The following is a 15,088-nucleotide window of genomic DNA, read 5'->3' as shown; positions in this document are numbered from 1 at the left end:
TTTTTAGTAGAGACGGGGTTTCACCGTGTTAGCCAGGATGGTCTCGATCTCCTGACCTCGTGATCCGCCCGCCTCAGCCTCCCAAAGTGCTTTTCCTAGTTTTCCTTCTGGCCAAATGACTGAAAAAGAACAGCTTTGAGTGAGGAAGAAAATAAGACAGTAAAGTTACAAAAACCAAGAAAGAAAACAACTTAAGCACCACATTATACAGAAAAATCAAGTTAAGATGCATACTAAAGTAGGGAGAAGAATAAATGTGAGGACAAATATATAAAATAAAATAATAAAGGAGAGATTGGAGAAAGATGGGGAGGTTTAACTAATCAAAGTCTTAGAGGAAGCAGAAAGGAATAGAATCCCAAAACTCAGGCAAAAGAAACAGAGAGAAACCATGTGAACTCAGACAGAAGAGAAATAAAGACAAAAAGTTTTAAAATATTGACAATGCCTTTCCCTCTTCCATCCAATAGTGGGACTGAATCTGTACACCAAATAATTACAAAGGTTCCTGCTAGTCTGAACATTCTAGATTTAAGATGAAATTATAATTTGGGAAGCATTTGTCTCCCACCCCTATATTCCTCTAATGGATATGGAATGTACAAAGTTACCTGAGAAAAGTTAAAGACCGGTTGTGTTGTGCCCCATGCGATGACAGATCTGGTGACTTCCTCTGTGCTGAAGAGTTTACAATTTAAATAAACATTGCATGGTGATTGTTTCTCAGATTCTCCACTAATAAAATCTTTCCCATCTGGCACCATCAACAGCACATGCAACAGCAAAGCACTCTCTTTTGTTGACCCATTCGTCTGAATGACTAAATTATGGGAGGCTGGCATAGTCATGAAGGTTGAAGGATGTGGTGCTAGAGGGCTTGGTGACTTTCGGGTGGGGAGCACCAAGTTCTGTGCTTTCTTTGCAGTTTCCTCATGAATGTGATTTAAGTTTTGTGGATTTTTGGTACAGGTCATATCTTGGTTAAGTTCTGGTAGTGCCTTATTTGGACTTGTAGGAGCACAAAGTGGGGTATAATGGGTATTGCCACTTAACTTAGTATTGATACCAGTGAAATCTTTGTTATCTGTAACAAGCTCCATGGTTACCTATAAAACACAAAAGGAGAAGAGTCAATAAGAATGTCCTTTAGAATTGGAATTAGAATTTTGAGGCTGGAAACAACACCAGATTATTAGGAAATGAATTAACTCATCCTCAAACACTCTAATAGTAAGAATATTAACAGAATGCATATACATTAACTTGCTAGACTAAGAAAAACTAGACAGATGATTTATCAATAACAAAAGATGAACCTGGAAGATCAAGTTAAGCCAGAATAGAAGAAAGTTCCCAGAAAAGAATGGAGACATGTTTAAAGGACCCAGAAATCCAGTTGAAGAGGCTCCCACTGGCTAAATCTAGGACAATTTAAGCATCAGAATGAGTAACAGTAATGGATTATAACCTATTGAATAATAATCCATGAATCCATCCTGATATAAAATAAATATGAGAGAAGAAACAGCTCCTCCGTATAGAATGCCAATTAATAAACGCACAAGAGACGGTAGAGTTAGAAATCACCATTTGACAATCATCACAGTAATAAGTGATTCAGGTTAACCTCAGTGGAGAAACATTCTTTAAAATAACTGGCATTACTTTAAAAAAAAATCAACATACTGAAAAATAAAGAAAGGCTGCAGAACTGTTTCTGACTAAAGGAGATTAGAAAGATCTGACAAAATGCAATAGATAATCCTGGACTAGAAAAAAAATTTGCTATAAAGGCGCTGGTATAATTGGTGAAATCTCAGTACAGCCTGTAGATATAGCATCAATGCTATGCTGACTTTTAAAACTCTAGAGTATTATGCACGATGATGTCCTTGTTCTAAGGAAATACATAAAATATAAACTAAAGAATTTAGGGGGAGAGGCATGATGTACAACTTACTCTCAAATAGCTCAGAAAAAAATGTGTATGTACATGTATGGGGGAAGGAGATAAAGGGAGAGAAAGAGAGAGACAGTGAAGAGGCAGACAGACAATTATAAAGAAAATGTGACAAATAGTAAGAATTGGGGAGTCTGAGTAAAGGGTATAAAAAAAGTCTAAATGTTAAAAAGTAAAAAAGAAAAGCGATGAAGGATAAATGATGAATTTGAAGACTAGAAGTGGTCACTAACTGTCAGGAGACTCAATTACTAAGGGTAAAAAGTTCTTGCTGTTTCTTTGATCTGAAATCCGTAAGTGTTCGTAAGTGTTACACAGCAAGGTTCTCTTTTTTTTTGAGACAGAGTTTCTCTGTCGCCCAGGCTGGAGTGCAGTGGTGCAATCTTGGTTCACTGCAAGCTCCACCTCCCGGGTTCATGCCATTCTTCTGCCTCAGCCTCCCGAGTAGCTGGGACTACAGGCACCCGCCACCACATCTGGCTAATTTTTTGTATTTTTTAGTAGAGACGGGGTTTCACCGTGTTAGCCAGGATGGTCTCGATCTCCTGACCTCGTGATCTGCCTGCCTCGGCCTCCCAAAGTGCTGGGATTACAGGCTTGAGCCACCACGCCCAGCCAAGGTTCTTTTACTCTGTTGAATATAGACAGCAATCTATCCAGAATAGTATTTCTCTCAAAAGAGCCAGAACAGAAAAAATTTCTAGTTGATCAATCCTATTTATAACCCCTTTCTGATTTTAAACTTTGTAGTCCAGAATGAACCAGGCAGGCAACAACTATAACTTGGATAGCACAAGAGTAAGGTGATGTTAATTTTTTGCAATAATAATCATGTAAGTCTTTAAAGCAAAGTGGTATTTACTAAGACCAAGAAGAGAGAGAAGGCTTCCAAGAAGAAAAGGCAGTATGACAAAACACAGAGGCATGAACCAGTATGATACCTTACTGATTCTTTACATAGTATGACATAGTTATTGGTAGAGAAGCTGTAGGAGAGAAGGCTGAAACGGTAGGCCAGGGTCATATAGTAAGTCTTGTACTTTATCCTTCGGGTGACTGGAGTCATCAGGATGTTTTTTAGGCATGGCTGTGATGATTTTTTTTTTCTTTTGAGACAGAGTCTTGCTTTGTCGCCCAGGCTGGAGTGCAATGGTGTAATCTCGGCTCACTGCAACCTCTGCCTACTGGGTTCAAGCGATTTTTGTGCCTCAGCCTCCCAAGTAGCTGGGATTACAGGCGCAGGTCACCACTCCCGGCTAATTTTTGTATTTTTAGTAGAGATGGGGTTTAGCCATGTTGCCCAAGCTGGTCTTGAACTCCTGAGCTCCAGCAATCTGCCCACCTTGGCCTCCCAAAGTGCTGGGATTACAGGCTTAAGCCACTGCATCTGGCTGATTTTTAAAACTCACCAGGACAAAGCTACACTGAAGCCACACACCCTGATTCTGCCATCTAAGAAATCCTAACTCACCTGAATACAAGGAAATAACCCTCTCTCCAAAGAATTATATACCAGAATTCATTCTATCAGGCACACTTAGTTACTTTTCTCCTTCTTTATTCCAATTACTCTAGTCTAAGCCACCATCAATCATCTCTTTTCTGGACTAATGCCACAGACCACCTCCCTCTTTCCTCTTGCAGTCTATTCTCCACACAGTAATCTTGTAAAATGGAAATCAGATGTCACTCCCACGCTTCAAGATCTCTTCCTTGGATCTTAAGCTAAAATCGAAACTCTTTACCTTACCTACAAAGCTCTGATGATATGGCTTCTACCTGACCGTTCAACTCTACTTTCTATCACTCTCTCTCTTGCTGACTATCCTCTGGCAACATTCTATCCCTTGATGACTCCAAGCCCAGTCCTGCTTTAGGGCTGCTGCACCTGTTATTCTCTCTGGAATGGTCTCTGTGTTTTTTACTTTCTCCTCTTATTCTTCAAATCTCACCTTCTATGTCACCTCCATAGAAAGATGTTCTGTGATCACCATCTCCTACTTTCTCCCAGGTACTCACTATCACATCATACCATTTATTTCCTTCATAGCACTTCCACTGCTCTATTTCAAGAGATGCTACACAAGATCAAAGACCTTGCTTTTCTTGTTCACTTGTATATCCCCTGTACCAGCCAATAATGCATACTCAGCAAATACTTCTGACTTCCTGAATGTATATCTACATACCTTGAGGGGGCCAAACAGAGTCTGATCATTTTCCTGTTGCACTGGAAGTTGATCACTGAAAGAAAGCAGTTCTGATTGAATGACAGCTCGCAAAGAAAGTGACGCAGATCCAATGACTTCTGGCTGAGGAAGGAGAGAGAACATTTTGGTTAATTAAAGAGAAGCCACAGGAGATCTTACTTAAAGTGAGTAACATCATATGTTGGCTTATAACATATGATGGCTTATAAAGGAAACCACGCAGGAAGAAAAAAGCTTAATTATCTAAGACAACTCTGAGATCCCACTTTCTGTCATATTTTGGTCTCTCTTCTGGCTTTTGCTACTTCTGTCTATAAGAATACAGAGAGTTTTATAAGCCACAAAGTGGTTGGAAGATTATCTTTTTCTATCACTAAGAGTTAATTCTTACTCAAAATGTTCAACTTCACTATTAAAAATAACAAAATTTAGATGTCACAAATTTTTGCTATTAAAACTAGGGAAATTGTAAAGTTTAATATATCTAATGCTATCAAGGCTATGGAGAAACAAGAGGCTGTCATATGAGTAAAGCTGGAAATATAAACTGGGAATATGCTTTTAGATGGCAAATTTGGTAACAAATATTAAAAGCTTTAAATATTTATGCTCTTTAGCCCACTAATTTCATTTCTGGGAATTTGTACTAAGGAAATAATAAACAGGCCAGGCGTGGTGGCTCATGTCTGTAATCCCAGCACTTTCGGAGGTCAAGGCAGGCAGATCACCTCAGGTCAGGAGTTCGAGACCAGCCTGGTCAACATGGTGAAACCCTCGTCTCTACTAAAAATATGAAAAAAATTAGTTGGGCATGGTGGCGGGTGCCTGTAATCCCAGCTACTCAGGAGGCTGAGGCAGGAGAATTGCTTGCACCCAGGAGGCTGAAGTTGCAGTGAGCCGAGACTGCGCCATTGCACTCCAGCCTGGGCAACAAGAACAAAACTCTGTCACACACACACACACACACACACACACACACACAAACACACACACACAAAGAAATAAGAAACAATGCATAAAAAGCTTATACACAAATTATGTGTATGTTAAAAGTAGTTAACAATGAGATATACCTAGTTGTCCAATAATCAGGAATTAAGCTAATTATATAGCACATCCACATGTTGGTATAACATGCAGCCATTAAAATGACATTTACTAAAAGTTTCTAATAATATTAATTGTATTTGTTATAATGTTTGATAAAAGGGTATTAATTCATGTATATCATAAACCTTCAAATACTTACAAAATTATGTGGAAAACATTAAATAGATATTTTTGAAGAAAATGAATAAAAACCCTCAAAATGCTAAATGATAAAAAGAAAGAATAAAACCTACATACAAAATTATATAACATATTGTATTCATTGGAAAAAGACAATGCAGATAGGCATAAATGCTAACAATAGTTACTTCTTGGTGACAGAATTACAGGCAACTTTTGCCTTTTAAAAATTATTTTTCGAGTTTTCTACAAAAATATGTAAAACTCTTCTATAATTAGAAAAAAAATGCTGGCCAGGCGCAGTGGCTTACACCTGTAATTCCAGTACTTTGGGAGGCCAAGGTGGGCGGATCACGAGGTCAGGAGATCCAGACCATCCTGGCTGACACAGTGAAACCCTGTCTCTACTAAAATTACAAAAAAATTAGCCGGGCTTGGTGGCGGGCGCCTGTAGTCCCAGCTACTCTGGAGGCTGAGGCAGGAGAATGGTCTGAACCCGTGAGGCGGAGCTTGCAGTGAGGTGAGATCGCGCCACTGCACTCCAGCCTGGGCGACAGAGACTCCATCTCAAAAAAAAAAAAAAAGAAAAAAGAAAAAAAGAAAAGAAAAACAAATGCCATTAACTAGGTATAGGAAAATGATTCAATGTAAATACATTGAAATGTTAATAGAGTTTATTTTGAGTTATGAAATGATGCCTTTCCCGCCCTTTCTTTTTTGCTATAATTTTCCAAAAAGGACCTGTATTGTATATGTCTTCTGAAAAAAGCAAAAGAAAACAAGATGTTCTTCATGCTATCCACACCAAATAAGAGGTCAAAAGATTATAAAGACTATTCTTTTATTGAAGGAAGTAAAAACTGCTTGTTATAGTTTATTGATTTACATTATGCCAGCTGCAAGCAATTTTATAAACTTGGAATTAGTTGATCAAAACTGCTACTCACAACTGTATTATTTTGGGCTTGGATAACTTATGTATTCTGCCTGCAAACAGGAAGTAGAATCTCAAATTAAGGCTAATAGCCTGTATCAATATAGCTACCTTTCTCTAGAAGGGAACAGCACAATAAAGAGGTTAAGAACTTGGGATCTAAAGACAGCAGATTTGGGATGGTGTCTTGGTTCTTTTATTAGATTGAGTGATCTTAGACATGTTATTTCACCAAATCTCAGTTTCTTCATCTGTAAAACGAAGATAATAATGTACCTAATTCACAGAGTTGTGGTGATTAAAATTGATAGTGTGCTCGTGTAGATTCTTTAGTATTACATCTGGCCCATGACAAACAGCAGAGATTTGTAGTAGTAATAATAATAATAACAATGGATTATTAGTACTGCCTGCACCTGAAGATTCCTAGTTTAGGCAAGAATACAGTTTTAGGTATGCCCTAAATCCCTGGGGTGAAGGTAAGGCAAAGGCCAAAATCATTCAAAGTACCTTTTTCTGTGGAGTTTTCTTTGCATAAATTTGGAAAGTGAGGTTGGAATTCCACCAGTGCTCTATCATTGGGCCACCAAACTGTACTGGAAACACAAATCGCTGCTGGAACTTCACCCCTGTAAGGAGAACCAGACACACAGACATGTCACACCACCCAACTGAAGTCATCATCAATCCATGCCTTAATACCACCTGCTTCTCTTTCAAATTTAATTAAAATCTCCTGCAGAAATCTTGTCAGTGTAATTTCACAGAAAGTGCTAGGGCTGTAGGACTGAATGAGCAGGGACAAAGAGAAAACCCTGAAGATAGTACACAGAAGACAGGCAGTGCTATGTTGCTCTGCTTTGCTATGAAAAACGAATGCCGATCATGAGTACTGGATGTGTAAGGAGACATACCTATACACTTCATTGGGTTTTAGGTAATAGGACTGTTTTTAAAAGACAAGTTGGTAGTAGTATACTAAAAGAAGGGGGCTGGTTGGAGGTGGAACAATGAGGGATAAACAGATAAATAGAAGAATGGAATAAAAAACTATAATAACAAAAATAAGCTTATCTTCTGGACACTCCTACTGTCACAAACAAGGTATCAGGTACTGATGTTAGCAGTGTCAGGCAAAGTACAGTCTGTCTCTTGGGTGGAAAGGAAGGGGTTTCTGCTATAAGTGTAAGTGGAAGAAGTGATGGTGGTATTTGAGTTTGTGCTCATGGCTATAGAGTTTTAACTGGTAAATAAAAAGAATTTGAGGCCGGGTGCGGTGGCTCATGCCTGTAAGCCCAGCACTTTGGGAGGCCGAGACGGGCAGATCACGAGGTCAGGAGATTGAGACCATCCTGGTTAACACGGTGAAACCCCGTCTCTACTAAAAATACAAAAAAAAAAAAAAAAAAAAAAAAAAAAAAAAAAATTAGCCGGGCAAGGTGGTGGGTGCCTGAAGTCCCAGCTACTCAGGAGGCTGAGGCAGGAGAATGGCGTGAACCCAGGAGGCAGAGCTTACAGTGAGCCTAGATCACGCCATTGCACTCCAGCCTGGGCAACAGAGCGAGACTCTGTCTCAAAAATGAATAAATAAAATAAATAAATCAATAAAATAAAATAAAATAAAGAATTTGACACCAGAATCAAAGGATGTAAGTTTAAGCTCCAGTTCTATTGTTTATTGTTACCACCTCAGAAACACTTTATCACCTATAAAATGATCTTCCTGTCCATTCACTGCTAAGGCCCTTAAAATGGATCATGAATCTGAAGAATCCTCACAAGAGGCCCAGTTATGAAGAGAATCTGCTATTTCTAGCATTCATTCAAATAACCCATTTTAACCTACTTATCTCTCTAGTCATCTCTGGCCATATTAATTGGTGACTCTATACTTTTCTTGGTACTGTTGGACAGGATCTGGACCTTGCTGTGTGGATCAATGCACAGGAACTATGAACAAAAGGTCTGGGCCCAGGAAGCCCACATCCACTAGATCAGTTTATTTGGTTGCCCTACCTGGGAAAGGGAAGTAAGATAACACCTGCACCTCATTGGTGTGCTGGGAGGATCAACTGAGGTAATAAAGGAAAAAGCACTTTGGACACTGTAAAATTCTTTATGTACAAACAGAATCCTATTTCAATTTCTCCTTACTACTTAGGTACGTTCTTGCACTGTTACTATATTTCTCATATAATTCTCTGTTTCTTAAGCTCATTATTTTTCACCACTGAGTAAAGTTAATTTACGTTATGCCAGCTGCAAGCAATTTTATAAACTTGGAATTAGTTGATCACAACTGTATTCTTTTTTGTTTAGTTGGAATTAGTTGATCACAACTGTATTATTTTGGGCTTAGTTGGAATTAGTTGATCACAACTGTATTATTTTGGGCTTAGTTGCAATTAGTTGATCACAACTGTATAAATTTGGGCTTGGATAACTGATGTATTCTGTCTGTGAGTTAAGTGAGTTAAGGCAGTAAGTGAAGAAAAAATTCAGGTAAATAACTTGCTAACAGTGTCCCAGAGAAGATTTTTTTCAAGAGTTGAAAGGGATCCAGATTAATACCTAGTCTAATCCATATTATTACTAAGAGAGGCCCACAGGTAAGACAGTGATTTTGCCTAAGGTGCATGATTAGTGTGTGGTATAATCAGAACTAGAATCCAGTCTTGCAATTCTTGGCTCAATGCTTATTCCACATTTCCCATATAATCTTTCTCAGAAAAACATAGGATCAATCACTGTGGCCAACAATAAAAATAAATGTTTAAGAAGCAATATAGATTAAGGCACATTTTGGAATCGAAATGGTGCTAGGTTGAAATTCTAGTTCTACCATAAACCAGCTGTGTGATATTATACAAGCTACTTAACTAATTTATGTCTCAGTTTCCTCTTTCCTCATCTGTGAGTTTCCTCTTTCCTCTTTATGTCCTGATATGCAAAAATTCCTAAGATTAAAGGCAAGGTGCAGAACCATGTATAGGTTGGGCAGCCCTAACCCCAAAACTCAAAATCCAAAATGTCCCAAAATCTAAAACTTTCTGAATGCCAATATAATGCCAGAGTGGAAAATACTATACCCTACCTCATGTGATGGGTCTCAGGGTCTCAGTCAAAACGCAGTGAAAACTTTATTTCATGCACAAAATTATTTAAAATATTGTACAAAATTACCTTCAGGCTATGCGTATAAGGTCTATATGATACCTAAGTGAATTTCATGTTTAGCTTTGGGTCCTATGCCCAAGATATCTTATTAATGTATATGCAAATATCCCAAAATCTGAAAAAATCTGAAATCCTAAATACTTCTGGTTCTAACCATTTTGAAGAAAGGACACTCAACTTGTGTATGGTGCACTAACACTTGCAGAAACATGGGGGACGGGAGGCGGGGGAAGGGATGAACCAACCTTGTCCAACCTGTGAGCCCACAAGTGGCCCAAGATGGCTTTGAATGCAGCCCAACACAAATCTGTAAACTATCTTAAAACACTGTAAGATTTTTTTGCGATTTTTTTTTTTAAGCTCATCAGCTATTGTTAGTGTTAGTGTATTTTATGTGTGGTCCAAGACAATTCTTCCAATGTGGCCCATGGAAGCCAAAAGATTGGACACCCCTGGAATAAACATATTTGCTGATACACACGTGTGCACGTACACATACACACATACACACATCTATCTGTCTGTCTGTCTATCTATCTATCTATCTATCTATCTGCCTGGCTATCTATCTATAATGGCTTAAGGAAGGCTATACAAGCAGCAACCTTGTTTGTCTGCAAGGATGCAACTTTTGAATTTTGAACCATGTGAATGGATAATCTAGTTCTAAAAGGAAACAAAATAAAGCAAAGTAAAAATTTAAAAATCCCATGTTAGTATGCTGTAAAGGAAAAGTTATTTGACTATGTAGTAGGAGTGTTAGGACCACATCTTTTATTTCTCAAACTACTTCCCAGAGAAGAAACTTAACACTGATGAACTGACTATTCATAGATCAAACTGGAAAACCAAGGCAAAGCTATCCTCAGAATATATTAGAAAAGTGGCTGTAATTTTGGGTGGCAGGAACATAAATGTCTATTATATTATCCTTTTTCTATATCTGAAATATTTAAAACAAATTAGAAAAAAAAGACAACACCAAAAGCATAAGCAACAAAAGAAAAAAACAGATAAACTAGAGTACATAAAAATGAAAAACTTTTGTGCTGTAAACAATACCATCTAGAGAGTGAAAGGACAACCCACAGAATGGCAGAAAATATTTGCAAATCATAGATCTGATAAGGGGCTTGTATCTAGGATACACAAAGAACTCTTATAACTCAACAACAAAGAGTCCGATTTGAAAATGAACAAAGGATCTGAATAGGCATTTCACATGAAAAGATGCTTGACATGACTGGCCATCAGGAAAAGGCAAATCAAAATCAATGTGATGTCACTTCACATCCACCAGGATGACCAGAATAAAAAAGAATGGAAAGTAACAAGTGTTGATGAGGATGTAGACAAATTAGAACATTCATATACTGCTAGTGGGAAAATGGTGCAGCCACTGTTGAAAACAGTCTGGCAATTCTTGAAAAAGTTAAAACATAAAGTTATCATATGACCCAGCAATTCTACCATTAGATATATACCCAACGGAAATGAAAACACACGGTCCATACAAAACCATGTACACAAATGTTCACATAGCAGCATTATGCAAAATTGCCAAAAAGTGGAAACAACCTGAATGTCCATCAACTGAGGAAAGGATAAATGAAATGTGGTGTACCTATGCAATGGAGTATAAGCCATAGAAAGGAATGAAGGACTGATATATACTACAACATGAAACCTAAAAATATTATGGTAAGTCAAAGACGGTAGTCAAAAAAATCACAAGTTGCATGATTCCATTTATATGAGACATCCAGAATGGACAAACTGATAGACACAGGAAGAAGATTAGCAGTTGCTTAGGGCTGGGGAAAGAGGGAAATGGGAAGTGAAAGCTAGTAAGTATGGGGCTTCTTTTAGGGGAATGAAAATGTTCTAAAATTAGATTGTGGTGATAGTTGCACAGCCTTGAAAATATTGGCCGGGCATGGTGGCTCACGCCTGTATCCCGGCACTGTGGGAGGCCAAGGCAGGTGGATCACTTAAGGTCAGGAGTTCAAGACCAGCCTGATCAACCTGGTGAAACCCCGTCTCTACTAAAAATACAAAAATTAGCCAGGCATGCTGGCACGCACCTGTAATCCCAGTTACTCAGGTGGCTAAGGCAGGAGAATTGCTTGAAGCCAGGAGGTGGAGGTTGCAGTGAGCTGAGATCATGCCACTGTACTCTAGCCTGGGTGACAGAATGAGACTCCATTGCAAAAAATAAAAATAAAAAAAATTAAAAAACTGTATACTTTAAATGAGTAAATTGTACGGTATGTAAATTATGTCTTGTTAAAGTTGTTTTAAAAGAAGAAAAATGGAGACAGTTGAAAGAAAATGATTTAAGCATCATAATTTTTGAGTTCTAGTCTCAGTTATGTTACTAGTGACCTGCTGCCTTATATTAGAATAGTCATAGTATCACTGGGCCTGTTTACTCCCTTATAAAATACAGAAACTACAGTAGATTCACTTCAAAGTTCTTTCTAGCTCTAAGATTTTATGATACTACAAAAGTCAAATGAGGCCAGGCGTGATGGCTCATGCCTGTAATCCCAGCACTCTGGGAGGCCGAGGTGCGCGGATCACCTGAAGTCAGGAGTTCGAGACCACTCTGGCCAACATGGTGAAACCACGTCTCTACTAAAAAATACAAAAATTAGCTGGGTGGGGTGGCATGCGCCTGTAATCCCAGCTACTCAGGAGGCTGAGATGGGAGAACTGCTTGAACCCGGGAGGCGGAGGCTGCAGTGAGTAGAGATTGCCCCACCACACTCCAGCCTGGGCGAAAGAGCAAGACTCCATGTCAAAAAGAAAAAAAAGGTCAAATGAGTAATCAGGAATTCAAAAATTCTTCCAAAGTCAGAATGTCTAAGGTGCAGAAAACCAGTGTGTCTCTTACTTCCATTTGTAATTTTACTGGAGGCGAGTCGAACAACCTCAGTGATCAAAGCTGTCTTTCCCAATCCGCTTTCCGAAAAGCCCACAGGAAAGTGATATTCTACAAAGAAAGTGCTAAAAAGAAAAACAAAAAAAGTGATTAAAAACTAACCAAACAATAAACCTAATTTCCATCTGATAAATCCAACATATATTTGAAGTCCTATTTTCAGGACCTCTAGTACTCAGAAGCCTTACCTCTTCTTCAAAGCTTTCCACCAACCCTTGTCAGAGAATCAAAGGCTCCCTTTCTTGCGTTCCCACAGCACTTTTAATACAAAACATCTATTTTGGGCCCTAAAGCCTTATGTTATAGACAGCCATTTAAATGTTTCTCTGTCCTGCTAACTGTAAGATATGTAAGAACAGAGTCTGTGTCTTAATTTTCTTTAGTCCCATACTTACACAGTTCTTGGGATCTAGTGGGGATTCAGTATATTTCTGTACATTAAATGATGCATATGAAAACACATCCCAAATCACAGTATTATACAACTGTTGATTATTATCATCAGACACACTTTTGAAAAATGTCAAATTTAGCTTTCTCATGTTAGAGACATACCGCTTTTTTGCTGTAGTCACCTTAGGTGGTGGACCAGCATAGCTTTTTTTGTCAGGGGTCATCTGATGATTATCTGGAGGAATTCCCATAGTTTCAACGATGATTCTGACTGAATGTGTTCTACCCAGAAGGGCCAGTCTATCCACACTTAGTGTCATCGTTTGGGCATCTTCTGGAGTTTCTGAGAGCATCTGTTGTTCAACCAAATTTCTGAAAGGAGTTCACATGAGCAGTGAGGCATACTGTTACAGGCTTCACATGAAACAATCTAGTACGCATAGGCAAGATGAGGAAAGAGGGAGGGCAGCAAGTTTTTATTTTTATTTTTGCACAGGGTATTGCTCTGTCACCCAAGCCGGAGTGCAGTGGCATGATCATGGCTCACTGCAGCCTTGACCTCCTGGGTTCAAATGATCCTCCCACCTCAACTTCCCAAGTAGCTGGGACCACAAGCATGGGTCATCACACCCGGCTAATTTTTGTATTTTTTATACAGATGAGATATTACTATGTTGCCCAGGCTGGTCTTGAACTCCCAGACTCAAGCAATCCTCCTGCCTCAGCCTCCCAAAGTGCTGGGATTACAGGTGTGAACCACCACACCCAGTCAAGCATCTTGATTCACAAGTTATCAAGGATTGGAAACAGCCTTAATTATCAGAATTCTAGCCCTATAGTGCAAGAAATCTCAAAAAATGTAAAAACAATTATAATCTAAAGGTTTGAGAGTGTATATTCAGGGTAACTGGAATCTATGCTCCCAGGTACAAAAAAATTTTTAAATACTATATATACATATACACACACACACACATATATATACACATACACACACACACACTTATACACACACATATACACACACACACGTACATATATATACAATACACACGAGTACAGAAACTGAAACTACAAATTTAGGTTTTTCTAGAAGGGACACAGACCTTATTTCAGTTACCCACTATCCTAATGTAACTACTATTGTCACTTTTGTGTATTTCTTCTCATTTGTTTTCCTTATGCATATTTTCTACATAGTCGTGATTACAGTACACATACAACCTAGACTCCTGCTTTCTTCCTTAACCATTGAAATTATACCCATCTTGGCAGAATCAATAAAATGAAAATGACCATACTGCCAAAAGCAATCTACAAATTCAGAGCAATTCCCATCAAAATACCCTCATCATTCTTCACAGAACTAGAAAAAAAAATCTTAAAATTCATATGGAACCAAAAAAAGAGTCCAATTAGCCAAAGCAAGACTAAGCAAAAAGAGCAAATCTGGAGGCATCACATTACCTGACTTCAAACTATACTGTAAGGCCACAGTCACCAAAACAGCATGGTATTGGTATAAAAACAGACACACAGACCAATGGAACCGAATAGAGAATCCAGAAATAAAGCCAAATATTTATAGCCAACTGATCTTCGACAAAGCAAACAAAAACATAAAAGTGGTGAAAGGACACCCTATTCAACAAATGGTGTTGGGACAATTGGCAAGCCACATGTAGAAGAATGAAATTGGATGTTCACCTCTCACCTTATAAAAATATCGACTCAAGATGGATCAAGGACTAAATCTAAGACCTCAAATCATAAAAATTCTAGAAGACAACAATGGAAAAACCCTTCTAGACATTGGTTTAGACAAAGAATTCATGACCAAGAACTCAAAAGCAAATGCAACAAAAACAAAGATAAATAGATGGGACTTAATTAAACTAAAAAACTTCTGCACAGCAAAAGAAACAGTCAGCAGAGTAAACAGACAACCCACAGAATGGGAGAAAATCTTCACAGTCTATACATCTGACAAAGGACTAATATCCAGAATCTATAAGGAATGTAAACAAATTAGCGAGAAAAAAATCAAACAATCCCATCAAAAGTGGGCTAAGGATATGAATAAACAATTCTCAAAAGAAGATATACAAATGGCCAACAAATGTATGAAAATATGCTCAACATCACTAATGATCAGGGAAATGCAAATCAAAACCATAGTGCGATACCATTTTACTCCTGCAAGAATGGCCATTAAAAAAAAAAAAAAAAAAGAATGTTGG

At 38.2% G+C, this 15,088-nt stretch overlaps 1 protein-coding gene across 1 annotated transcript in view; it reads right to left on the bottom strand.

Annotated features, from left to right (window-relative positions):
- Positions 1-15,088, bottom strand: part of C2CD3 (C2 calcium-dependent domain containing 3) — a 166,750-nt gene that overhangs the window by 89,948 nt on the left and 61,714 nt on the right. Inside the window, exons 10-14 of the mRNA XM_011942052.1 lie at positions 13,011-13,220; positions 12,408-12,520; positions 6,845-6,963; positions 4,150-4,272; positions 612-1,106 (exon numbers count right to left, since the gene is read on the bottom strand). Coding sequence (XP_011797442.1) covers positions 612-1,106; positions 4,150-4,272; positions 6,845-6,963; positions 12,408-12,520; positions 13,011-13,220 — 1,060 coding nt within the window. The remainder of the gene's footprint in view (positions 1-611; positions 1,107-4,149; positions 4,273-6,844; positions 6,964-12,407; positions 12,521-13,010; positions 13,221-15,088) is intronic.

The sequence above is a fragment of the Colobus angolensis genome, unplaced genomic scaffold, assembly GCF_000951035.1.
Source record: "Colobus angolensis palliatus isolate OR3802 unplaced genomic scaffold, Cang.pa_1.0 Scaffold205, whole genome shotgun sequence".
Lineage (NCBI taxonomy): Eukaryota > Metazoa > Chordata > Mammalia > Primates > Cercopithecidae > Colobus > Colobus angolensis.
The sequence above is the reverse complement of the archived record's forward strand: the minus strand, read 5'-3'. Positions and strand labels throughout refer to the sequence as shown.